Raw genomic sequence first — 27,542 nt, 5'->3', positions numbered from 1 at the left:
TCCAGGTTGTAAGGCAACAAAATAGGAAAAATGCCAAGGGCGTGAATACTTTTGCAGGCCACTGTACGCATACGGTGGATGTTCTGCAGTCAGCTAAAAATATCACTGTACGTTGATGTCTAGAAAATTAGGCTCTAAGAAATGTGGACTTGTAACTGCCCCGCAGCTTTTCTCAAGTATGTGGGTATACTGCAGTGACGTCTAAAATGATTTGAATTAAATCAGCACCTTGGGAGTGCTGTCCGTTTCACCACCATAGATAGTAAACAGCCATGTAGCCTACTGTCTGCTGTGCTGCTACGTTGTGTTTGACACCTTTTCCTCAATGTGTTCCGGTACCTCAGAGCCCCCCCGATAACCCTCCCTTACTGTGTTCCAGAACCTCCCAATTTCCAAATGAAGCACTGCTGGCCATCCTGCACAGTGCCAACCATAAACACCCTGGGACCAGTTAGTTACCCAGCTAGAAGGCTGCAGGCCTAATCCCCAACCCTTCCCTCCTGTCAGTGTGTTTGTGTGACCTCTGACCCTTGTAAGAGGAAACAGGAAGTGGCTGAGCGGTATGTTAGAGGAGATAACTGAGGTGCAACCTCGCTGGGTGACTGGCAGGGGGATGTCAGGGATGTTACTCAGGGATACAACACACTTCCCCCCCAGGTGCACTGCGCTAACCGACTACAACCGAGACTCATGAACAGAGGAAATTGTATATAATTAATTGTCAGTTCGTCAAGTTAACCACTCCACTATTTTCAGACGAGCTGCATACGACGAAAAGGTTGACATATGACTTTTTTTTTTTTTTTTTTTTGGAAACAGACAGTCAGATGACTCCCATTTAAAAACCATTGGCTCAATCTGTAATTTTCAGACAAAATCTGTGTTGCAGTACTCAGAGGTCACCTGAAAGCTGGAGACCATAGACATGGTGTTTGATTTGGTTCATTGTTTATTGTCAATGACATCTCCCCCCCCCCCCAAAACAATGTCCTTTCTCGGATTACAGTAAAATCAGTCCTTCATTTAATCTGATGAGCATGAGATATGTAAATGTGCAGTATTCAGATTTAAAGATTAGAAAAAATAAAATAAAATGATCGCAAAGAACTCAAAACAAAATTATAAAGTACTGTGATGAAATAACTTTTTTTTAAAAGCTATATTGAACCGATTAAAAATAGAGATTACATAAAGAAGGTGAGAAGGCATAACATAAACCCTGATGAGAAATCAGGGTGATTTAAAGGTACAGTGTAATTATGGCACCTATCAGTATCTACAGTGACTCTTAAACACAGGAGGAAACATCCACTAAAATTGGACAACGGGCCCCATTTTGTCAAAAGAGCGACAGGCATATGGCTGATACTTAAAAAAAGATGCACTATGCAGAAATCGCTCTGCCATTTCCTGGTTTCTAAAACTCTAGTAGTTTGCCTAATTTCAGTTTGTGTGACAAAACAAGGTAGTATAGTGTAGAGAATCATTGTACCATCTAAACCCCTGTGAAAAATACCTTCCATAACCAAAAATGTTGTTTCAGCTTTTTGAAGCTGGTGTACAAAACACATCTACCACTTTAGACTTGTTTAAGAATGAAATATCTATAACTCACTTGTGTGAATTTGGTCACCCAAAAAGTACATATAGCCACTAAAGCAGAATTTATTACAATATTTCTACTGCACCATTATAATGAGACCACGTTATGATGCCCATGATGCATCATGCTGATAAAGAGGGTCCTGGTGATGAGACATTTACTATAGCAACTGTTCCATTGCAAAACCCTTTGGAAGTAAATGCCTCACAGAGGAATGAAATGAAGTGATATGGAGCGTTTTGGTGATTTAGACTTGGGAAGCTCAGACAGTAGACACTTTGGGCAAACTATTACATCAACTGGCAAATCAAGAGCCAAGGATCAGAGAAACATATCAGGACCAAGGGGAGCATTATGGGATATGGCATCTGACTGTAGTCATTGATACACCAGTCTGATACACCTATTGTTCACACACACACACACACCTGTCCTAACAAGTCAGGTCAACAGGAGGATAATGCAGCAGCTGTATGGGTTGTGGTTTCTGGTTAGTATCATTGACACAGGGGCTAAAGAACGGCAGCACTCTGCCTCTGGGGCCGTTACTGAAGGAGTACAGGAGACTCATGTCATCAGCGTTATAGAAGGACACCTTCCTCTCGTCACAGTCCAGGAACACCCCTATCATCTGGGGAGACCACCCAACCTGCAAGACACAACATGGAGGGGAGAGAGAAACAACCAGATGTTATTAGGTGAAGCAGTACTGGATCAATGTTCAATTAAAGAGTCACTTCAGCTCCAACACTCCAAGGGTCTCACATACACTCTTAGGAAGATAAAAACAGTTCTTGGCTGTCCCCACAGGAAAACCCCTTGAAGAACCCTTTTGGGTTCCAGGTAGAACCCCTTTGGATTCCAAGTAGAACCTTTCATGGAAGGGGTGCTAAATGGAACCCAGTAGGGTTCTAGGTGGAACCCAAAATGGTTCTCCAGTGGGGACAGCCGAAGAGTCTACACTGAGTTTCACTAAACCCTGAAGGGTCAACACTGTACTGCAGAGGATCCCACCTGGAGCCGTGTCCAGGGCTGTGTGCCTGCAGAGTACTGGTCTCCCTCTCTCAGTCGTAGGGTCCAGTAACCACTCTCAGGACTCAGCTTGACCCGGGCCTGACGGTCAACCCTCTCTGACGCCACACCCAGGTCCCACTTGGCCTTGCTGCCCACTCCAACCTAGAGGGAGGGATAGATAGAGGTAAATACCACAATACAATATCCTGTTATAGAATAAACAGAGACTTATGTCCTGTCCAGGAGGTGTCCTGTACATCAAGCTGTCTCAAATCAAATTTTATTAGTCACATATGCAAACAGTGAAATGCTTACTTACAAGCCCTTAAATCAACAATGCTGTTGAAAAAAAATGTAATTACAGATAGGAATAAGAAATAAAAGTAACAAGTAATTAAAGAGCAGCAGTAAAATAACAATAGCGAGACAATATACAGGTTGGTACCAATACAGAGTCAATGTGCGGGGGCACTGGTTAGTTGAGGTAATATGTACATGTAGGTAGAGTTATTAAAAAACCTACGCATAGATGATAACAGAGAGTAGCAGCAGTGTAAAGGGGGGGGGGGGTGCAAATAGTCTAGGTAGGCATTTTACTAGATCTTCAGGAGTCTTATGGCTTGAAGCTGTTTAGAAACCTCTTGGTCCTAGACTTGGCGCTCCGGTACTGCTTGCCGTGCGGTAGCAGAGCCTGACAATTTTTAGGGCAGAAACAAGAGAACTTGATGTTCAGGACACTAGCCTATCACACAACAGAAACGTTACCGGGGCTGGACCTGAGGGGAGAAGGGTTACATGAAAGTTCAAAGGCTGAGACAGAATTACTTTACAATAAAATAAAAATACTTTAAATGTGCAGTTGTGTCACAACACAATGCCACAGATGTCCACCAGAGCTGTTGGCAGTGAATTTAATGTTCATGCCGAGGAAAATGTCTGTTCGTTATAAAGCCCTTCTGTTGAGAAAAAAAAAACTATATAAAAAAATAAAAAATAAAATAAAAACTTGTTCTGATTTGTATTTATGGATCCACATTAGTTCCTGCCAAGGAAGCAGCAGCTTCTTCTCCTGGGGTTGGCCGGGCCAGGCTCCCCAGTGGCCGGGCCTATGCCCTTCCAGGCCCAGCCATAGATTAGGGCCTAATAAATGTATTTCAATTCACCAATTTTATTATGAACTCAGTAAAATCTTTTAAAATTGTTGCATTTCTATATTATACACAGACACATATTTAACAAAAAGGTACTGAGTAAACGGTCTGAATACTTATGGAAATGTCATGCATTTTTTTATACATTTGCAAACATTTCTAGCCTGTTTTTGCATTGTCATTATGGGGTATTGCGTGTTGATTGAGTGGGGGGACGATTTAATCCATTTTAGAATAAGACTAACATAAAATGTGGGAAAAAAAGGGGTCTAAATACTTTCCAAATGCACTGTATACACACCACCCTACCTCCCAGTAGTGGCGTCCATCTTGGAAGCCCTGAGCCCCCAGCACGTTGACAGACTGTAGGAACCTCTTAGGGTTGGGCTGGTAGGGGACCATACTATCACAGTCTACTGCGATGGTTCTGTCTCTGGATACATAGACACTGGGATGAGCCGTGTCCACATCGAACGTTACCGGGGCTGGACCTGAGGGGAGAAGGGTTACATGAAAGTTCAATGCTTTTCAATTTTATATCAACTTTATGTTTACAGGGATATCAACATTGAGACCCAGGTCTCCCCCCCCCCCAGTGAGCCCTGACGAGAACTACAGAAAAATCCATCCTTAATGCTTTAAAACAACCCTAGGACAGAGCACCTTTTAAAACAAGCGTAGGATCAAGAGGGTGCCGACGGAGACGGTAGCATGGCGACTAGCTCTTAAACTTAGGATTTAGATTTTTGTTTCATGCACCATTTTTCATCTACATGTATATAGTCTTAATTCATTCCTACTTAGATGTGTATATTGGGTATACATGTAACCAACAAAATGTTATTTGGATACAGCAACTTCCTGCTATAAGTGACACTGGAGTTGGTTCCATGTCTGGGGGGGGGGGGGGGGCAGAGAAACTAAAAACAGGAACATAAAGGACGAGCCAGTCATGAGATCGTGTCAGATATATGGTATGACTTATATGCTGACTACACAGGCCATGAGTCTGCCATCATACGCATGTGGACTTTGTCCATCCACACCAGACACGATCAAAACAAATATTAAAATTTGTCACACACACACAAAACATTAAATGAACATTTAGCAAGCTTGCTAATTTGTCCTGGGAGATGAACATTTGGGTTGTTATTTTACCTGAAATGAATTTAGGTCCTTTTTATTAGCTTCATCTTTGTACAATTTTGACCCAGAGTCAAAACTGTTAAGACACCTTTCCATATCATCTCCAATACTTTTAATTTGATAGGAGTCCACTTGTAGTAAGTTGTAGAAACATCAAGGATGATCAATGGAAACATGATGCACCTGAGCTCAATATCTAGTCTCATAGCAAAGGGTCTGAATACTTATGTAAATAAGGCGTTTATAAGTTTGCAAAAACGTCACTTTGTCATTATGGGGTATTGTGTCCAGTAGGCCTGGGGGGGGGGGGGGGGGGGGGGGGGAGAAAGAGGTTAAATGTTTTCTATTGACACATCCAGTAGGCCTGGGGAAGAGGTAAGATATTTTCTTAGGTTGAGGTAGATGAGCTACGCCCCAGTTACTAATTACTAATGCGGGTGAATGCAATAAAGACAAGCAGACATTTGGCACGCATCCTGTAACTAGGCCAGCTGTGGGGCCCGTCTGGCACGCATCCTGTAACTAGGCCAGCCGTGGAAGGGTGGGGTCTTACCAGGTTTGAGAGACTTGAACATCTTCCTCCATGTAATGTACTGTAGTGGTGCCATGTATCTACTGCTGAAGCCATTCAAGTCTAGCTCTGGTCCTGGGTCCACCTCTAATGGAGGCCTGGTGAAGAGAGGAAATATGTTCTCTTTACATTCTGTAAAAATCACTTGGTGAAAACTGCTGATTTTAAAAAGGGCAACAAAATGCATGTGATTGATGGACATTTCTATTAAATGCCTCCCAAATTGCACCCCATTTCCTACGTAGTGCACTACTTTTGACCAGAGCCTATTCTCTTAATTAGTGCACCACTTTTGTATGAGCACCAGTCAAACGGAGGGCACTATAAAGCCATTGTGCTCCTTTAGTCATTTTTTTTTTTTTTACACCTTGTATGAAAACAAACATGTTAGATAGCGAAGAGGTTCAACACTGTTGGCCATGACAGAGGGGGGAGTCCAAGAAACACTCACCGTAGCTGTGGAAGCTGGAGGGGGAGAGAGAGGGAGAGATATTAGCTACTAATTCAAGGCGTTAAAAAAATAAAATAAAGGACCAATTCAGATCCCAATACTCTACTGTAGGGAACACTGCTCTATTGTCTCAAAAAAATATATATACTTTCCCAACTGGAATACAGGGGTTTCCCAACTGGAATACAGGGGTTTCCCAACTGGAATACAGGGGTTTCCCAACTGGAATACAGGGGTTTCCCAACTGGAATACAGGGGTTTCCCAACTGGAATACAGGGGTTTCTCTGCCATTGAAGTCCTTTCTAAAAGCACACACAGTACTAGTCAAAGGTTTGGACACCTTCTCATTCAAGGGTTTTTCTTTATTTTTACCATTTTCTAGTTTGTCTTCACTATTATTCATGGATTCATGTAGTAACCAACATTTTTTTTTAACCTGTTGGGGATAGGGGGCAGTATTTGCACGGCCAGATAAAAAACGTCCCCGATTTAAACTGGTTACTACTCCTGCCCAGTAACTAGAATATGCATATAATTGTTTGATTTGGATACAAAATACCCTAAAGTTTCTAAAACTGTTTGAATGGTGTCTGTGAGTATAACAGAACTCATATGGCAGGCCAAAACCTGAGAAGATTCCAAAAAGGAAGCGCCCTCTGACCATTTCTTGATCATCTCTATCCAAAACAAAAGATCTCTGCTGTAACGTGACATTTTCTACGGCTCCCATAGGCTCTCAGAAGGCGGCAGTACGTTGAATGATGACTCTCCAGTATCTGGCTGAAAAACAGTAGCGCATTTGGTAAGTGGTCGATCTGAGAACAATGAGACTGGCGCACGCGTGCACGAGAACTTCATGTTTACATTTTCAGGCTGAACGAAAACAGGGTTTCCCGGTCGGAATATTATCGCTTTTATGAAGAAAAAAAATAAAAAATAAATAAAAAAGCATAAAAATTGATTTTAAACAGCGTTTGACATGCTTCGAAGTACGGTAATGGAATAATTTGAATTTTTTTGTCAACCGCGCCGGGCGCGTCACCCTTTACCCTTCGGATAGTGTCTTGAACGCACGAACAAAACGCCGCTATTTGGATATAACTATGGATTATTTGGAACCAAACCAACATTTGTTATTGAAGTAGAAGTCCTGGGAGTGCATTCTGACGAAGAACTGCAAAGGTAATCTAATTTTTCTTATAGTAAATCTGAGTTTGGTGAGTACCAAACTTGGTGGGTGTCAAAATAGCTAGCCTGTGATGGCCGGGCTACCTACTCAGAATATTGCAAAATGTGCTTTCACCGAAAAGCTATTTTAAAAATCGGACATAGCGATTGCATAAAGGAGTTCTGTATCTATAATTCTTAAAATGTTTGTGAACGTTTATCGTGAGTAATTTAGTAAATTCACCGGAAGTGTTCGGTGGGAATGCTAGTCACATGCTAATGTAAAAAGCTGGTTTTTGATATAAATATGAACAAAACATGCATGCATTGTATAACAATGTCCTAGGAGTGTCATCTGATGAAGATCAAAGGTTAGAGCTGCATTTAGCTGTGGTTTTGTTTTTTGTGACATTATATGCTAGCTTGAAAAATGGGTGTCTGATTATTTCTGGCTGGGTACTCTGACATAATCTAATGTTTTGCTTTCGTTGTAAAGCCTTTTTGAAATCGGACAGTGTGGTTAGATTAACGAGAGTCTTGTCTTTAAAATGGTGTAAAATAGTCATATGTTTGAGAAATTGAAGTAATAGCATTTCTAAGGTATTTGAATATCGCACCACGGGATTCCACTGGCTGTTGAGTAGGTGAAACAAAGAGGTTAAACAAAAACGTTTTATATTTGAGATTCTTCAAATAGCCACCCCTTGCCTTGATGACAGCTTTGCACACTTTTGGCATTCTCTCAACCAGCTTCATGAGGTAGTCACCTGGAATGCATTTAAATTAACAGGCGTGCCTTAAAAGCGAATTTGTGGAATTCGTTTCCTTCTTAATACATTTGAACCAATCAGTTGTGTTGTGACATGGTACACAAGAGCCCAATTTGGTAAAAGACCAAGTCCATATTATGGCAAGAACAGCTCAAATAAGCAAAGAGAAACGACAGTTCATTACTTTAACACATTAAGGTCAGTCAATACAGTTCAAGAACTTCAGAAGTTTCTTCAAGTGCAGTCACAAAATCCATCAAGCGCTGTGATGAAACTGGCTCTCATGAGGACCGCCACAGGAAAGGAAGACCCAGAGTTACCTCTGTTGCAGAGAATACATTCATTAGAGAGAGTTACCAGCCTCAAATTGCAGCCCAAATAAATTCTTCAGAGTTCAAGTAACAGACACATCTCAACATCAACTGTTCAGAGGAGACTGCGTGAATCAGGCCTTCATGGTTGAATTGCTGCAAAGAAACCACTACTAAAAAGGACACCAATAAGAAGAGACTTGATTGGGCCAAGAAACACAAGCAATGGACATTAAACCGGTGGAAATCTGTACTGGTCTAATGAGTCCAAATTTGAGATTTTTCGGTTCCAACCGCTGTGTCTTTCTGAGAACCGCCGTGTCTTTGTGAGACGTGGTGTGGGTGAAAGGATGATCTCTGCATGTGTGGTTTCCACCGTGAAGCATGGAGGTGTTATGGTGTGGGGGTGCTTTGCTGGTGACTGTCTGGATTTATTTAGAATTCAAGTCACACTTAACCAGCATGGCTACCACAGCATTCTGCAGCGATACGCCATCCCATCTGGTTTGGGCTTAGTGTGACTATCATTTGTTTTTCAACAGGACAAATGACCCAACACACCTCCAGGCTATGTAAAGGCTATTTTACCAAGAAGGAGAGTGATGGAGTACTGCGTCAGATGACCTGGCCTCCACAATCACACAACAGATGGTTTGGGATTAGTCGGACCGCAGAGTGAAGGAAAAGCAGCCAAAAAGTGCTCAGCATATGTGGGAACTCCTTCAAGACTGTTGGAAAAGCATTCCAGGTGAAGCTGGTTGAGAGAATGCCAAGAACGTGCAAAGCTGTCATCAAGGCAAAGGTTGGCTATTTGAAGAACCTCAAATTTAATTTGTTTAACACTTTTTTGGTTACTACATGTGTTATTTCATAGTTTCACCTTCACTATTATTCTACAATGTAGAAAATAGTAAAAATAAAGAAAAACCCTTGAATGAGTCAGTGTCCTAAAACTTTTGACCGGTAGTGTATATACACAAAAAGTTTGGGGTCACTTAGAAATGTCCTTGTTTTCAATGAAAACATACATGAAATGAGTCGCAAAATGAATAGGAAATATAGTCAAAACTTTGACAAGGTTATAAATAATGATTTTTAATTGAAATAATAATTGTGTCCTTCAAACTTCGCTTTCTCGTCAAAGAATCCTCCATTTGCAGCAATTATAGCCTTGCAGACCTTTGACATTCTAGATGTCAATTTGTTGACGTAATCTGAAAAGATTTCACCCCATGCTTCCTGAAGTTGGATTGGCACTTCTTACGTACCATACGATCAAGCTGCTCCCACAACAGCTCAATAGGTTTGAGTTCCTGTGACTGTGCTGACCACTCCATTAGACAGAATACCAGCTGACTGCTTCTTCCCTAAATATACTGCTCAAAAAAATAAAAAAGGGAACACTTAAACACATCCTAGATCTGAATGAAAAATTCTTATTAAATACTTTTTTCTTTACATAGTTGAATGTGCTGACAAAATCAAAAATAATCAATGGAAATCCAATTTATCAAACCATGGAGGTCTGGATTTGGAGTCACACTCAAAATTAAAGTGGAAAACCACACTACAGGCTGATCCAACTTTGATGTAATGTCCTTAAAACAAGTCAAAATGAGGCTCAGTAGTGTGTGTGGCCTCCACGTGCCTGTATGACCTCCCTACAACGCCTGGGCATGCTCCTGATGAGGTGGCGGATGGTCTCCTGAGGGATCTCCTCCCAGACCTGGACTAAAGGCATCCGCCAACTCCTGGACAGTCTGTGGTGCAACGTGGCGTTGGTGGATGGAGCGAGACATGATGTCCCAGATGTGCTCAATTGGATTCAGGTCTGGGGAACGGGCAGGCCAGTCCATAGCATCAATTCCTTCCTCTTGCAGGAACTGCTGACACACTCCAGCCACATGAGGTCTAGCATTGTCTTGCATTAGGAGGAACCCAACCGCACCAGCATATGGTCTCACAAGGGGTCTGAGGATCTCATCTCGGTACCTAATGGCAGTCAGGCTACCTCTGGCGAGCACATGAAGGGCTGTGCGGCCCCCAAAGAAATGCCACCCCACACCATGACTGACCCACCGCCAAACCGGTCATGCTGGAGGATGTTGCAGGCAGCAGAACGTTCTCCACGGCGTCTCCAGACTCTGTCACGTCTGTCACATGTGCTCAGTGTGAACCTGCTTTCATCTGTGAAGAGCACAGGGCGCCAGTGGCGAATTTGCCAATCTTGGTGTTCTCTGGCAAAGGCCAAACATCCTGCACGGTGTTGGGCTGTAAGCACAACCCCCACCTGTGGACGTCGGGCCCTCATACCACCCTCATGGAGTCTGTTTCTGACCGTTTGAGCAGACACATGCACATTTGTGGCCTGCTGGAGGTCATTTTGCAGGGCTCTGGCAGTGCCTCTCTTGCTCCTCCTTGCACAAAGGCGGAGGTAGCGGTCCTGCTGCTGGGTTGTTGCCCTCTTACGGCCTCCTCCATGTCTCCTGATGTACTGGCCTGTCTCCTGGTAGCGCCTCCATGCTCTGGACACTACGCTGACAGACACAGCAAACCTTCTTGCCACAGCTCGCATTGATGTGCCATCCTGGATGAGCTGCACTACCTGAGCCACTTGTGTGGGTTGTAGACTCCGTCTCATGCTACCACTAGTGTGAAAGCACCGCCAGCATTCAAAAGCGACCAAAACATCAGCCAGGAAGCATAGGAACTGAGAAGTGGTCTGTGGTTACCACCTGCAGAACCACTCCTTTATTGGGGGTGTCTTGATAATTGCCTATAATTTCCACCTGTTGTCTATTCCATTTGCACAACAGCATGTGAAATTTATTGTCAATCAGTATTGCTTCCTAACTGGACAGTTTGATTTCACAGAAGTGTGATTGACTTGGAGTTACATTGTGTTGTTTAAGTGTTCCCTTTATTTTTTTGAGCAGTGTAGTTCTTGCATAGTTTGAAGCTGTGCTTTGGGTCATTTTCCTGTTGTAGGAGGAAGTTGTCTCCAATTAAGCGCTGTCCACAGGGTATGGCATGGCGTTGCAAAATGGAGTGATAGCCTTCCTTCTTCAAGATCCCTTTACCCTGTACAAATCTCCCACTTTACCGCCACCAAAGCACCCCCACACATTGCCTCCACCAAGCTTCACAGATAGCGTCAAGCATCTTCTCATTTTTTCTGCGTCTCACGAATGTTTTGTGATCCGAACACCTCAAAACTTAGATTCGTCTGTCCATAACACTTTATTCCAATCTTCCTCTGTTTGTTCTTTTGCCAATCTTAATAGGTTCTTTAAATTGGCCAGTCTGAGATATGGCTTTTTCATTGCATCTCTGCCTAGAAGGCCAGCATCCCGGAGTCACCTCTTCACTATTGACATTGAGACTCGTGTTTTGTGGGTACTATTTAATGAAGCTGCCAGTTGAGGACTTGTGAGGCGACTGTTTCCCAAACTAGACACTCAAATGTATTTGTCCTCTTGCACAAATGTGCACCGGGGCCTCGCACTCCTTTTTATTCTGGTTAGGGCCAGTTTGAGCTGTTCTGTGAAGGAAGTAGTACACAGTACCAGATCTTCAGTTTCTTGGCAATTTCTCACATGGAATAGCCTTCATTTCTCAGAACAAGAATAGACTGACGAGTTTCAGAAGGAAGTTATGTTTCTGGCCATTTTGAGCCTGTAATCAAATCCACAAATGCTGATGCTCCAGATACTCAACTAGTCTAAAAAAGGCCAGTTTTATTGCTTCTTTAACAATCAGGACAACAGTTTTCAGCTGTGCTAACATAATTGCAAAAGGGTCTTCTAATGATCAATTAGCCTTTTAAAATGATAAACTTGGATTAGCTAACACAACGTGCCACTGGAACACAGGAGTGATGGTTGCTGATAATGAGCCTCTGTATGCCCATGTAGATATTCCATACATTTTTTATTTATTTTTAATTTTTATTTTCCAGCTACAATAGTAATTCACAACATTAACACTGTATTTCTGATCAATGAGGTTATTTTAAATGTACAAAAAAAAAGTGCTTCTCCTTCAAAAACAAGGACGTTTCCTTAGAGGGCGCAAACTATTGAACGGTAGTGTATCTAGTAGATAAATGTAGAAAATAAGTATTATAATGTTTAATAATGATTATAATGTTTAATAACTAACAATCACCTAAATCAAAGTTAGACAGTCTGGAAAAATGTATTCCAAAAACAATGAATTTAGCCATATAGATTGTATTATGTTTGAGCAATCGAGCACAGCATTAGCTATGGCAAAAATCCCCCTAAATTCTGGAAATTAATTTTAAAATCTGCAAACATTTCCTTAATCTATGTTAGAATATGTAGCATAGCAGGACATTTGCTTTAAAACTGTAAGATGATGTCTCAGCTGCATGGCAAAATGTGTAGAATTGCAAAAAATGTCCTTAAGTAGTTTCCTCTATAAACCCTGAATAAGAGCCAAAACAGTCCAACAGTAGTCCCCTCTATAAACCCTGAAGAGTCAAAACAGTCCAACAGTAGTCCCCTCTATTAGCAGACTGGAACGTGGTCGTTAATGCTCAAGTCAAGGAGAGTTTTAGGAAACACTATTCTCCGTTCTCAACCCCACAACATTACCTTTTCTATTAGTCACATACACGCCTACTTGGGATTTCTATAAACCATGAAGAACTCTTCAATACCTCTACTAGTCCAGCCTGGTGCGTGGTGGTAGCAGCCTCATGCAGGAGTCTCATACTGTGATCCAGTTGACTGACAGCCTCTCTGACGACCTCCAGGTGGCGCTGCAGCTGTTCCAGAGCCGCCTCCTGCTCCCTCCGCAGCCGTTCCAACACACACGCCTCCTCCTCCGCAAGGAAAGCCCGCAACGCCTGGAACTCCCCCTGGATCCGCACCTGCAGCTCAGAGCCAATTCTCTACAGACAGAGGGGAGAGATGGGGGGGGGGGGAGGATGGACGTCAACCTGGATATGTTGACAGCATAAATAAAATCAACTCCTAAATTTAAAAAAATCCTTCTGGGGAAAATAAAGTTGACTGAATGAAGATGAATCCATAGCCGTGTGAGATGAACTGACCTGAGTGGGACGCTCATGAAATCAGGAAACACAAGAACAACCAAACCCCCATCTTACACACCAACAACCATCCAAAACAAAGGAACATAAATAACTTCTAACTACAGTCCTCCCCTTCAACACACTACAGGTTTGACAGTAACTTGTTTTTAGCCACCTGTCACCCCTGGGCCGATATACAAAAAAAATATATACTACCTTTCAAAAGTTTGGGGTCACTTAGAAATGTCCTTGTTTTTTTAAAGGAAAAACAAGGTGCTTTATGTCCATTACAATAAACTGAAATTGATCAGAAATACAGTGTAGACATTGTTAATGTTGTAAATGACTATTGTAGCTGGAAACAGCTGATTTAAAAAAAATGGAATATCTACAGAGGCCCATTATCAGCAACTATCACTCCTGTGTTCCAATGGCACGTTGTGTTAGCTAATCCATGTTTATCATTTCTAAAGGCTAATTGATCATTAGAAAACCCTTTTGTAATTATGTTAGCAAAGCTGAAAATTGTTGTCCTGATTAAAGAAGCAATAAAACTGGCCTTCTTTAGACTAGTTGAGTATCTGGAGCGTCAGCCTTTGTGGGTTCGATTACAGGCTCAAAATGGCCAGAAACAAATAACTTTCTTCTGAAACTCGTCAGTCTATTCTTGTTATGAGAAATGAAGGCTATTCCATGCGAGAAATTGCCATTGATCTCATACAATGCTGTGTACTACTCCCTTCACAGAACAGCACAAACTGGCTGTAACTAGAATAGAAAGAGTGGGAGGCCCCGGTGCAAAACTGAGCAAGAGGACAAGTACATTTGAGTGTCTAGTTTGAGACAGACGCCTCACAAATCCTAAACTGGCAGCTTCATTAAATAGTACCCACAAAACACCAGTCTCAACGTCAGAAGTTTGGGGTCACTTATCGACTCCAGGATTCTGGCCTTCAAGGAAGAGTTGAAAATAAAAAGCCATAACTCAGACTGGCCAATAAAAATAAAAGATTAAGATGGGCAAAAGAACAGACACTGGCCAGAGGAACTCCCGGCATCCCGGAGTCGCCTCTTCACTGTTGAGGTTGAGACTGGTGTTTCGCAGGTACTATTTAATCAAGCTGCCAGTTGAGGACTTGTTTCTCAAACTAGACACTAATGATTTTTTTGTTGTTGATTTTTTTTTACTTAAATCTAATTTTCTTGTCCAACTATTTGTTTTAACTTGTGTCGGACAAGAGGACAGACTTAAATGTTGATGATGTCCTACGATACCTTTATAGACTCCATGCGTTCCTCGTCTCTGCATATAACACACAGTGGTCTTTACCTTGATGCACTCCATCTTGTCCTCGTCTCGGTTTAGAACAGTGATGAAATCCTCTCGTCTCTGTCTGTGGGCCTCCAACAAATCCTTCTGTCGTTTCTGACAGCGAAACATAAAAAGAATGTGGTCAAAATGTTACACTACGTCAAAAGAAACATGTTAATGAGGAAAGTGTTTACCGGGTTCCAGTGTTACAGTGAGGGAAAAAAGTATTTGATCCCCTGCTGATTTTGTACGTTTGCCCACTGACAAAGAAATGATCAGTCTATAATTTTAATGGTAGGTTTATTTCAACAGTGAGACAGAACAAAAAAATCCAGAAAAACACATGTCAAAAATGTTATAAATTGATTTGCATTTTAATGAGGGAAATAAGTATTTGACCCCCTCTCAATCAGAAAGATTTCTGGCTCCCAGGTGTCTTTTATACAGGTAACGAGCTGAGATTAGGAGCACACTGTTAAAGGGAGTGCTCCTAATCTCAGCTTGTTACCTGTATAAAAGACACCTGGGAGCCAGAATCAATCAGATTCCAAACTCTCCACCATGGCCAAGACCAAAGAGCTCTCCAAGGATGTCAGGGACAAGATTGTAGACCTACACAAGGCTGGAATGGGCTACAAGACCATCGCCAAGCAGCTTGGTGAGAAGGTGACAACAGTTGGTGCGATTATTCGCAAATGGAATTAACACAAAAGAACTGTCAATCTCCCTCGGAGATCAGCAGGGGATCAAATACTTTTTCCCCCTCACTGTAGAACAATTGATAGCAGGGATGGGCAACTTTGATGGGGGACAGGAACCATAAAAAATCTGAACTCATCACGAGGGGCCGCAGCGTACCCACATCCATACCCACACATGCAGTCACAGCCAGCCCAGGCCTTTTGGGGCCTCTCTCCTTGCGAGGAAAACATCCGTCTCATTCCCTCTCCTGGAACAACTAATCTATAGCTGCAGCATCCACATTGTTTGGTGAAGTAATTTAATGGTCAAGCTAAAAAGTAAAAAATAATCTATTTCAAAAGGTAAAAATAAATATATTATAACAGTTACTTTTGGGGGGGGGGGGGGGGGGGTCGTCAAATCGGTTCAAAAATAATGATTCTGTTCCGGATGCAACTATTGGAAAATAACATTGGTTAATTGAATTATTGTGGCTGACATAACAAGAGAAAACCACAGGCCTGCAGGGATACAAGTTGCCCATCCCTGATATCAGGGAATATAAAAGGAAAGGGACCTTTGGTTTGAGACCATGTGTTCCAAATGGCACCCTATTCCCTATATAATCCCTACGGCCCCCGGTCAAAAGAAGTGCACTATAAAGGGTATAGGGTCATTTGGGATGAACCCCTAGAGTGAATTATTGTCAGATTACACTGTGCTGCTTGGTGGAAGAACATGCCTTCATTACCTCAGCACCCAGACAGCGAGAGAGACAGGGAGGTGGTTACAGTTACACTGTATATAGACATATGAAATGTCTTTATTATTTTGGAACTTGTGAGTGTAATGTATACTGTTTAAATGTATTATCTACTTCAATTGCTTTGGCAATGTTAACATACGATTCCCATGCCAATAAAGCCCTCTTAATTGAATTGAGAGACGGAGGGGGGGGGGGGGGGGGGGGGAGCGAGATGAGGAAAGAGTAAGAGAGACACGAGAAGACATTTTCCCCCACTTCCTTAACTCAAAGGTCACTTTCCATTCATGTTGACATATGATGACTTGAAGTTTCTATTCATTAAAGTTTCAAACAGAATCCCTGAATCATCCTCACGCATGTTAACGCACATGGATGAACCAAATGTTTAGTGAAAGTCAAGGAAGGCTTGAAGTTAGACAATATAATACAAACTCCCAGTCATTTTTATTGGATAAACCGACAACGTTTCAGCATCACTCTGCCTTCAGGGGTCTGAAGAAGGCACAGTGATGCCAAAATGTCTGTTTACCCAATAAATTACTGGAAGCTTGCGTGCGCATATATATAGTCTGACTATGTATTTTTATAGGCTACAGTTTACTAGCCATTAATCTGCACCTCCACCTACTTTCTTTTTTAGGTGTGCACCAACCATTGCTTTTCATTTGTTCGGTAATATATGAAAACATCACACTCCATACTACAAAATTCACAACAGGTGCACAAAGCAAAAGACAACTCTGAAATTAACTAACCTCTATATTCTCAACTCACTCTTAAAATATCTAACTCACCTGTATATTCTTGACATAGCAGTCCGAGGTGGAGGCCCTAACCTTCTCCACCATGGCAGTCACCAGATAGTTGGTCTGGAAGTGTTTGGTGGTGAACTCCTTCCTACACTGGGGACAGGAAACCGGTGTCTGGGTACCCCTCCAGTAGGTACTGATACAGTGCTTACAGAAGTGGTGCATACACCCCAGCATCACCGGCTCAGTAAAGAGGTCACAGCAGATAGCACAGGTCAAGTCTTCTCTGAGACTGGACTGGCTCTTACTGTTGGGAGCCGCCGCAGACATGGGGCACCCTTCTTTTAGAAACGGGTTAGAGGCAGACCACAGGGCTGGTAGCTAAGAGACTGGAGGGTGAGAGAAAGTGAGAGAGTCCTGTGTCAGAGTTTTTTTTGTGCGTTTCTAACACACACAGTATTCATATCAGTACAGTAACTAGCTACACTGCTTCTCAGTGACATTAACTGACAGTAGGCTAATAGTTTAGCCTTTTAGCTTTCTAAACTATCACCATCTATAATGGAATTTATCAAAACACAAAATGATGTTTTCAGCCAGGCTAAAGTAACAGCCTTCAGAGACTGCACCCAGCAAGCAAATAACATTAGGTCTATTACATAGCTAACCATTAGGCTGGGGGATGTTCACTAAAGAAAACATGCCTTTCCAGCTCATTAGTAGGCTGGACAATAAAATGAATCGAAAATTCAGCCAAGGCTGAAAAATTTGTCCAACGAACGTTGTCTAAGCCGAGCCCATAGCCGATGAATGGACCGTTCGCCTGTTTAGACGCTTACAGTTCCATTTCACCTAAATGGCACCAAGAAAAATGGTTTAGCCCCTTCCTTATTTTACCACAACAATCTGTTCTTAGGACGAAACTGAAAAATTACTTGTGTAGAAAGTAAAACACCTCGATGGTGCCAAGTGTGCTTGTGTCTGCATAACGAGGAAGTGACTGGGGGGGGGGGGATTGACTATTTCTGGTCTAAGGGATCGACCACAGCAGAGTACGTTGCCCAACCTTATGTAATTAGAAAGAGGAGAGTATCCTGACAAAAAATGCTGTACGACCTGAAAAAAAAAAAAAAGTACACATTGCGAGATTTTGCGAAAGACAAGCATGCCACTCCATAGGAAAACAATGGGGGGGTAGCTCAACGTTCAAAGGGCAAAAGGTATTTCGCCATCTCGCCATCACGGTTGACAACTCCCTTGTGTCCTCCTCCCAGAGTGCTAAGAACCTTGGCGTGATCCTGGACAACACCCTGTCGTTCTCCACTAACATCAAGGCGGTGACCCGATCCTGTAGGTTCATGCTCTACAACATTCGCAGAGTACGACCCTGCCTCACACAGGAAGCGGCGCAGGTCCTAATCCAGGCACTTGTCATCTCCCGTCTGGATTACTGCAACTCGCTGTTGGCTGGGCTCCCTGCCTGTGCCATTAAACCCCTACAACTCATCCAGAACGCCGCAGCCCGTCTGGTGTTCAACCTTCCCAAGTTCTCTCACGTCACCCTCCACTGGCTTCCAGTTGAAGCTCGCATCCGCTACAAGACCATGGTGATTGCCTACGGAGCTGTGAAGGGAACGGCACCTGCGTACCTTCAGGCTCTGATCAGGCCCTACACCCAAGCAAGGGCACTGCGTTCATCCACCTCTGGCCTGCTGGCCCCCCTACCTCTGAGGAAGCACAGATCCCGCTCAGCCCAGTCAAAACTGTTCGCTGCTCTGGCACCCCAATGGTGGAACAAGCTCTCTCACGACGCCAGGACAGCGGAGTCAATCACCACCTTCCGGAGACACCTGAAACCCCACCTCTTTAAGGAATACCTAGGATAGGATAAAGTAATCCTTCTAACCCCCCCACCACCACCACCACCACCTTAAAAGATTTAGATGCACTATTGTAAAGTGGTTGTTCCACTGGATATCATAAGGTGAATGCACCAATTTGTAAGTCGCTCTGGATAAGAGCGTCTGCTAAATGACTTAAATGTAAATGTAATGTAAAAAATGTATTTCGGGGCTAGCCTTTTGGTGACAATGGAGTACGCTGCCCTGCCTTACATAATTAGAAAGATAAGATCATCATGTCCAATTAAAACAAAAACTAAATGTACACATTGCGAGATATTTGGCAAAATAGACAGATATACCTATATTTCCCCTATAGTAAAACAATGGGACGACATCAGAGTAACATGAGTGATGTTGTTTACATCTTAACGAGCAGTAACGTGGACAGGTCTCATTGCCCACAGTAGCAAAGCAGGCATGGTGCCGTAAAACAACACATTTACATTTTAGTCATTTAGCAGACGCTCTTATCCAGAGCGACTTACAGTAGTGAATGCATAAATAATTTTCTTTTTCTCCGTACTGGTCCCCCGTGGGAATCGAACCCACAACCCTGGCGTTGCAAACACCATGCTCTACCAACTGAGCCACACGGGACAATAAACTGGGAATAGACGGTTCTGCAGGCGAGTTGGTACCACGGTGCTCAATATAACTAACAGGAGGTGGCAGGGTGAAAAATGGCCCAAAAATAAAGGCCTGTTTTTTGTTTCGTGATTACATCAAAACTACGGCATGGAGCTGGGACATATGGTAATATTATGAAGAGAAGAAAATAAATATATATTGTTAAAATGTTCATGTGTCCAGTCTATCATCAGCAGCTTCTAAATCACAAGTCATTTTTAGTTGTTTTCGTAATAACACGTTAGCTGGTCCCAGTTCTCTGCACTCGAAAGTAAACTGGATATTGGCATAGTCAGCTGACAAGAACAGCTAGCTAACGTTAGCTAGCTAGCTATGGTAAATAGCAAAGACAGAAATTATATAAAGTAATTTTTTACGAAAATGAACTTGTCAGTTTGTTATTACACCAACCGCGTGAAATTGACAATGTTTAACTACTTTGTGATGCCTTTAAATTGAATTTTTTTTTACTAAAATAAATCATTTTGTACTTCTCTCATTGAATTCTCAAACCCAGGCCTGGTCGGTTTGGTCTCTTTCGTAAGTTTCCCCTGGAGTTTTCCCTGAAGTTTTCCAATGTTGCGCCTCTGGTTTAGAAACCTTTGCGGTTATAGTTAGCTGGCAAGCTAGCCAGCATACTCTAGTTAGCTAATGCACGCTATCGAGCTACATGTTAAAAAACAACAACAGTCACACACTAGCAAGCTACTATTTAATATACAAACTACAACTTGTGTATAAAAGGAGTCGAAGGAATGTGACCTACTGTCTCTGCAAGCCGAGTTCGAGAGCTTTCAACGAGCTTTTCGCCAGCTGTTAGCTGCACTCCCCGCCTCGCCTGTGAAGTCCAGACACAGAGTCAGGGTTGCCAGGTCAACAGTCAATTTGTAGCCAATTATTGACTACTCAAAACCCGCCCACACAAGACTTGAAAACTATTTCCAAGTGAACTTATTTAATGCGCATTAAAAGTCTGTTTCTGTGCGTTGTCGCCGTTATTTCTTTGATGCGCGTTAATGTTTTATGGATGAAAAGGGAAAAAAAGTTTGGAAATAGGTATCTCTGTTATGACAATTTACACAGCCTACCTTCAACAAGTAAAAAGTATCCTCTGAGTCAGGTGACTCATCTGCCTGCAGCAGTGCTCAGTCTCAACACACACTCCTGCCTTTACTTATTCACTGATAATCAGCAGGTCACAGTGAAATATATATATATTTTTAAAGAAAAATGTCGTGGCGGGCCGCTGTGTAATTTAGAAGTAGGCCAAAAACCCGAAAAACATTTTCACCCGCGACATCGTTTTCTAAGTAGCTCAATGTAACGGTAACTTGCAAAGATGGCGAGCCTGACCAGGGGACAAGATGTACTGTGTACGCCCCAATAGTATAAAGGCTTCCGTGATTGGTTTTTATTTAACATGACTAGGCAAGTCAGTTAAGAACAAATCTTATCTACAATGAAGGCCCCACACCAGCCAACTGGTGTGAGTCCCTATTGGACTCCCAATCACAGCCGGTTGTGATACAGCCTGGATTCAAACCAGGGTGTCTGTATTAACACCTCGTAGACCGCTGCGCCACTCAGGTTCATCTGGCTCGGTCAGTAAACAGTGGGGCGCGAATGATCCAGGTGTGTCATTTCACTACTCATGGCTGGATTTTGTTATACATTTGGACCTCTGCTGTGGCTAGTTTGAAAGGAGGGTCCATTCGAGCAGTGTTTGTTTCAACATCGACTTTTTTATTTATTTTATTTTTTATTTCTTCTTTATTTAACCAGGTAGGCCAGTTGAGAACAAGTTCTCATTTACAACTGCGACCTAGCCAAGATAAAGCAGAGCAGTGTGACACAAACAACAGAGTTACACATGGGATAAACAAAACGTACAGTCAATAACACAATAGAAAAGTCTATATACAGTGTGTGCAAATGTAGTACGATTAGGGAGGTAAGGCAATAAATAGGCCGTAGTGGCGAAATAATTACAATTTAGCAATTAAACACTGGAGTGATAGATGTGCAGAGTAGAGATACTGGGGATACTGGGGTGCAAAGGAGCAAAAAATAAAAAATAACGGTATGGGGATGAGGTAGTTGGATGGGCTATTTACAGATGGGCTATGTACAGGTGCAATGATTGGTAAGCTGCTCTGACAGCTGATGCTTAAAGTTAGTGAGGGAGATATAAGTCTCCAGCTTCAGTGATTTTTGCAATTCGTTCCAGTCATTGGCAGCAGAGAACTGGAAGGAAAGGCGGCGAAAGGAGGAGTTGGCTTTGGGGGTGACCAGTGAAATATAAATGCTGGAGCGCGTGCTATGGTGACCAGTGGGCTGAGATAAGGCGGGGCTTTGCCTAGCAAAGACTTATAGATGACCTGGAGCCAGTGGGTTTGGCAACGAATATGAAGCGAGTGCCAGCCAACGAGAGCATACAGGTTGCAGTGGTGGGTAGTATATGGGGCTTTGGTGACAAAACGGATGGTACTGTGATAGACTACATCCAATTTGTAGGTGGAAAGCATGGCCAGCGATAGGAAAATGCTTATTGAAATTCTCGATTATCGTAGATTTATCAGTGGTGACAGTGTTTCCTATCCTCAGTGCAGTAAGCAGCTGGGAGGAGGTGCTCTTATTCTCCATGGACTTTACAGTGTCCCAGAACTTTTTGAAGTTTGTGATACAGGATGCAAATTTCTGTTTGAAAAAGCTAGTCTTTGGTTTCCTAACTGCCTGTGTATCTTGTTTCCTAACTTCCCTGAAAAGTTGCATATCGTGGGGGCTATTTTATGCTAATGCAGTACACCACAGGATGTTTTTGTGCTGGTAAAGGGCAGTCAGGTCTGGAGTGAACCAAGGGCTATATCTGTTCTTAGTTCTACATTTTTTGAATGGGGCATGCTTATTTAAGATGGTGAGAAAAGCACTTTTAAAGAATAACCAGGCATCCTCTACTGACGGAATGAGGTCAATATCCTTCCAGGATACCCGGGCCAGGTCGATTAGAAAGGCCTGCTCGCTGAAGTGTTTAGGGATCATTTAACAGTGATGAGGGATGGTCATTTGACCGCGAACCCATTACGGACGCAGGGATCCTGGTTGAAGACAGCAGAGGTGTATTTAGAGGGCAGGTTGGTCAGGATGATATCTATGAGGGTGCCCGTGTTTATGGATTTAGGGTTGTACCTGGTAGGTTCCTTGATAATTTGTGTGAGAATGAGGGCATCTAGCTTAGATTGTAGTACGGCCAGAGTGTTAAGCATATCCCAGTTTCGGTCACCTAACAGTACAATCTCTGAAGATAAATGGGGGGCAATTAATTCACATATACAGATGGTGAGTTGACTTCTGGGTCATCTACAGATGGTGAATTGACTTCTGGGTGGTTTACAGATGGTGAGTTGAGTTCTGGGTGGTATACAGATGGTGAGTTGCCTTTTTGGTGGTATACAGATGGTGAGTTGACATCTGGGTGGTATACAGATGGTGAGTTGACTTCTGTGTGGTATACAGATGGTGAGTTGACATCTGTGTGATCTTCAGATCGTGAGTTGAGGTGAGTTGACTTCTGGGTGGTATGTAAAGGTGAGTTGACTTCTGTGTGATCTACAGATGGTGAGATGACTTTTGTGTGGTATATAAATGGTGAGTTGGCTTCTATGTGGTATATAAATGGTGAGTTGACTTCTGTGTGATCTACAGATGGTGAGTTGACTTCTGTGTGGTATACAGATGGTGAGTTGACATCTGTGTGGTATACAGATGGTGAGTTGACATCTGTGTGGTATACAGATGGTGAGTTGACTTCTGTGTGATCTACAGATGGTGAGTTGACTTCTGTGTGGTATACAGATGGTGAGTTGAATTCTGTGTGATCTACAGATGGTGAGTTGACTTCTGTGTGGTATACAGATGGTGAGTTGATTTCTGTGTGGTGTATAAATGGTGAGTTGACTTCTGTGTGATCAACATATAGTGAGTTGACTTCTGGGTGGTATATAAATAGTGAGTTGACTTCTGTGTGGTATATAGATGGTGAGTTGACTTCTGGGTGGTATATAAAGGTGAGTTGACTTATGTGTGATCTTCAGATGGTGAGTTGACTTCTGGGTGGTATACAGATGGTGAGTTGACTTCTGGGTGGTATACAGATGGTGAGTTGTCTTCTGTGTGTTATACAGATTGTGAGTTGACTTCTGTGTGGTATACAGATGGTGAGTTGACTTCTGTGTGGTATACAGATGGTGAGTTAACTTCTGTGTGAACTACAGATGGTGAGTTGAATTCTGGGTGATCTACAGATGGTAAATTGACTTCTGGGTAGTATACAGATGGTGAGTTGACTTCTGGGTCATCTACAGATGGTGAGTTGACTTCTGGGTAGTTTACAGATGGTGAGTTGACTTCTGGGTGGTATACAGATGGTGAGTTGCCTTTTTGGTGGTATACAGATGGTGAGTTGACATCTGGGTGGTATTCAGTTGGTGAGTTGACTTCTGTGTGGTATACAGATGGTGAGTTGACATCTGTGTGATCTTCAGATCGTGAGTTGAGGTGAGTTGACTTCTGTGTGGTATACAGATGGTGAGTTGACTTCTGTGTGTTATACAGATGGTGAGTTGACTTCTGTGTGGTATACAGATGGTGAGTTGACTTCTGTGTGGTATACAGATGGTCAGTTGATTTCTGTGTGGTATATAAATGGTGTGTTTACTTCTGTGTGGTATATAAATGGTGAGTTGACTTCTGTGTGGTATACAAAGTGCCTTGCAAAAGTATTCACCCCCTTGGCGTTTTTATTCTATTTTGTTGCATTACAACCTGTAATTTCAATGGATTTTTATTTGGATTTCATATAATGAATATACACAAATTGTTCAAATTGGTGAAGTGAAATGAAAAAAATCACTTGTTTCAAAAAATTAAAAATTAAATAAAACTGAAAAGTGTTTTTTGCGTATGTATTGACCCCCTTTGCTATGAAGTCCCTAAATAAGATCTGGTGCAACCAATTACCTTCAGAAGTCACATAATTAGTTAAATAAAGTCCACCTGTGTGCAATCTAAGTGTCACATGATCTGTCACATGATCTCAGTATATATACACACCTGTACTGATAGGCCGCAGAGTCTGCAACATCACTAAGCAAGGGGCACCACCAAGCAAGCGGCACTATGAAGACCAAGGAGCGCTCCAAACTGGTCAGGGACAAAGTTGTGGAGAAGTACAGATCAGGGTTGGGTTATAAAAAAATATCTGAAACTTTGAACATTCCACGGAGCACCATTAAATCCATTATTAAAAAATGGAAAGAATATGGCACCACAACAAACCTGCCAAGAGAGGCCCGCCCACCAAAACTCAAGGACCAGGCAAGGAGGGCATTAATCAGAGAGGCAACAAAGATACCAAAATTAACCCTGAAGGAGCTGCAAAGCTCCACAGTGGAGATTGGAGTATCTGTCCATAGGACCACTTTAAGCCGTACACTCCACAGAGCTGGACTTTACGGAAGAGTGGCCAGAAAAAAGCCATTGCTTAAAGAAAGAAATAAGTAAACACATTTGGTGTTCGCCAAAAGGCATGTGGGAGACTCCTCAAACATATGGAAGAAGGTACTCTGGTCAGATGAGACTAAAATTGAGCTTTTTGGCCATCAAGTAAAACACTATGTCTGGTTCAAACCCAACACCTCTCATCACCCTGAGAACACCATCCCCACAGTGAAGCATGGTGGTGGCAGCATCATGCTGTGGGGATATTTTTCATTGGCAGGGACTGGGAAACTGGTCAGAATTGAAGGAATGATGGATGGCGCCGAAATACAGGGAAATTATTGAGGGAAACCTGTTTCAGTCTTCCAGAGATTTTAGACTGGGACGGAGGTTCACCTTCCAGCAGGACAATGACCCTAAGCATACTGCTAAAGCAACGCTCGAGTGGTTTAAGGGGAAACATTTAAATGTCTTGGAATGGCCTAGTCAAAGCCAAGACCTCAATCCAATTGAGAATCTATTGTATGACTTAAAGATTGCTGTACACCAGCAGAACCCATCCAACTTGAAGGAGCTGGAGAAGTTTTGCCTTGAAGAATGGGCAAAAATCCCAGTGGCTAGATGTGCCAAGCTTATAGAGACATACCCCAAGATACATGCAGCTGTAATTGCTGCAAAAGGTGGCTTTACAAAGTATTGACTTTGGGGTTGAATAGTTATGCACGCTCAAGTGTTCTGTTTTTCTGTCTTATTTCGTTTTTGTTTCACAAGAAAAAATATTTAGCAACTTCAAAGTGGTAGGCATGTTGTGAAAATCAAATGATATAAACCGCCCTAAAATCCATTTGAATTCCAGGTTGTAAGGCAACAAAATAGGAAAAATGCCAAGGGTGGTGAATACTTTCGCAAGCCACTGTAAATGGTGAGTTGGCTTCTGCGTGGTGTATAAGTTTATTGGAATCAAATGCCTGTTCTTTACAAAGCCCTGGAGGCAATCACTAAGCACCTGTAACGCCCTGGCCATAGAGAGGGGTTTTTTGTTCTTTATTTTGGTTAGGCCAGGGTGTTACATTGGGTGGGCGTTCTATGTTCCTTTTTCTATGTTTTGGTATGTCTTTGTTTTGGGCCATGTGTGTGGCTCCCAATCAGGCACAGCTGAAGCTCGTTGCTGCTGATTGGGAGTCACACATAAGGAGCATGTTTTTCCTTTGGGTTTTGTGGGTAATTGTTTCTGTGTAGAGTATTTTCCTAACAGGACTGTTTGCTGTCGTTTTAGTTCATTTTGTAGTGTTCTCTTGCTTTTTTGAATTAAAATTCTAATGATGAACACATCCTCTGCTGCACCTTGGTTCCCTCTTACAGACAGCCGTTACAGAATTACCCACCAAAAACGAACCAAGCAGCAGAGGAAGGAGAGGCACCAGGAGAAAGACTCATGGACTTTGGAGAAGATGGAGAGGATCGTTCAGGATTCCTGGAGATGGGAGGAATTACTGGACGAAGGTGAACCATGGGCTCAAGCTGGGGAGTATCACCGCCCGCAGTGGGAGATCGAGGCGGCGAGAGCTGAGAGGCGCTGGTATGAGGAGAGGGAGCGCAACGGACACGGGAGGCAGCCCCACAATTTTTTTTGGGGGGGGGCACACGGGGAGATTGGCGGAGTCAGGTGGTAGACCTAAGCCAACTCCCCGTGCTTACCGGAAGCAGCATGGTACTGGTAAGACACCGTGTTATGCTGTGGAGCGCACGGTGTCCCCAGTGCGCGTTCAAAGCCCGGTGCGCTACATACCAGCCCCCCGCAAGTGCCATGCGAGTGCAGGCATCGAGCCAGGGCGGATGGTGCCAGCTCAGCGCGTCTGGTCTCCAGTGCGCCTCCTCGGTCCAGGTTATCCTGCGCCGGCGTTGCGCACTGTGTCTCCAGAGCGCTGGGAGGGTCCAGTTCGCCCAATGCCTGCCCTCCGCCCGTGCCGGGCCAAAGTGGGCATTCAGCCTGGAGTGTGGGTAAAGAGTGTCCGTACCAGAACTCCAGTGCTCCCCCACAGCCCGGTTTATCCTGTGCCTCCTCCTCGGACCAGGCCTCCAGTGGGTCTCCCCATCCTGGTCCGTCCTGTGCCACCTCCCAGGACTAGGCCTCCAGTGGGTCTCACATGTCCAGAGCAGTCAGAGCTGCCCGCCAGTCAACAGTCGTCAGAGCTGCCCGCCAGTCAACAGTCGTCAGAGCTGCCCGCCAGTCAACAGTCGTCAGAGCTGCCCGCCAGTCAACAGTCGCCAGAGCGGCCAGACTGCGCTGAACTGCCGGAGCGGCCAGACTGCGCTGAACTGCCGGAGCGGCCAGACTGCGCTGAACTGCCGGAGTGGCCAGACTGCCCTGAACTGCCGGAGTGGCCAGACTGCCCTGAACTGCCGGAGTGGCCAGACTGCCCTGAACTGCCAGAGTGGCCAGACTGCCCTGAACTGCCAGAGTGGCCAGACTGCCCTGAACTGCCAGAGTGGCCAGGGACGCCCGCCAGCCCGGTGAGTCCTGTGTCTACGCCTAGGGCCAGGCCTCTGTCATGTCTCCCCAGCCTGGTGAGTCCTGTGCCTGTGCCCAGGGCCAGGCATCCATCATGTCTCCCCAGCCTGGTGAATCCTGGGTCAGTGCCGTCGGAGCCGCCAGGGTCGCCCGCCAGCCGGGCGCAACCATCGCCGCCCACCAGCCGGGCGCAACCAGGGTCGCCCGCCAGCCGGGCGCAACCAGGGTCGGTCGCCAGCCGGGCG

General features: G+C 43.6%; 1 protein-coding gene across 4 annotated transcripts; it reads right to left on the bottom strand.

Moving 5' to 3' along the window:
- Positions 1-1,647: 1,647 nt before the first annotated feature.
- On the bottom strand, positions 1,648-20,596 carry trim105 (tripartite motif containing 105). 4 transcript variants are annotated; one of them, XM_014182563.3, is made up of 10 exons: positions 20,378-20,396; positions 20,056-20,127; positions 16,804-17,147; positions 14,581-14,676; positions 12,873-13,106; positions 5,940-5,953; positions 5,471-5,586; positions 4,078-4,259; positions 2,618-2,779; positions 1,648-2,252 (listed from the first exon to the last, which is right to left on the bottom strand). In XM_014182563.3, exons 3-10 carry the CDS (start codon positions 17,086-17,088, stop codon positions 2,037-2,039), a joined length of 1,305 nt encoding a protein of 434 aa, XP_014038038.1. In that variant the 5' UTR covers positions 17,089-17,147; positions 20,056-20,127; positions 20,378-20,396; the 3' UTR covers positions 1,648-2,036. The 4 variants fall into 4 exon arrangements, with proteins under 4 accessions (XP_014038038.1, XP_014038040.1, XP_082812240.1 ...); XM_014182565.3 differs by lacking the exon at positions 20,056-20,127 and having other exon boundaries at positions 20,378-20,596; XM_082956114.1 differs by lacking the exon at positions 20,378-20,396 and having other exon boundaries at positions 20,056-20,172.
- Positions 20,597-27,542: the final 6,946 nt, after the last annotated feature.

Source organism: Salmo salar, chromosome 09 (genome assembly GCF_965601325.2).
Source record: "Salmo salar chromosome 09, fSalSal1, whole genome shotgun sequence".
Classification (NCBI taxonomy): Eukaryota; Metazoa; Chordata; class Actinopteri; order Salmoniformes; family Salmonidae; genus Salmo; species Salmo salar.
This window is presented reverse-complemented; position numbering and strand designations above follow the sequence as displayed.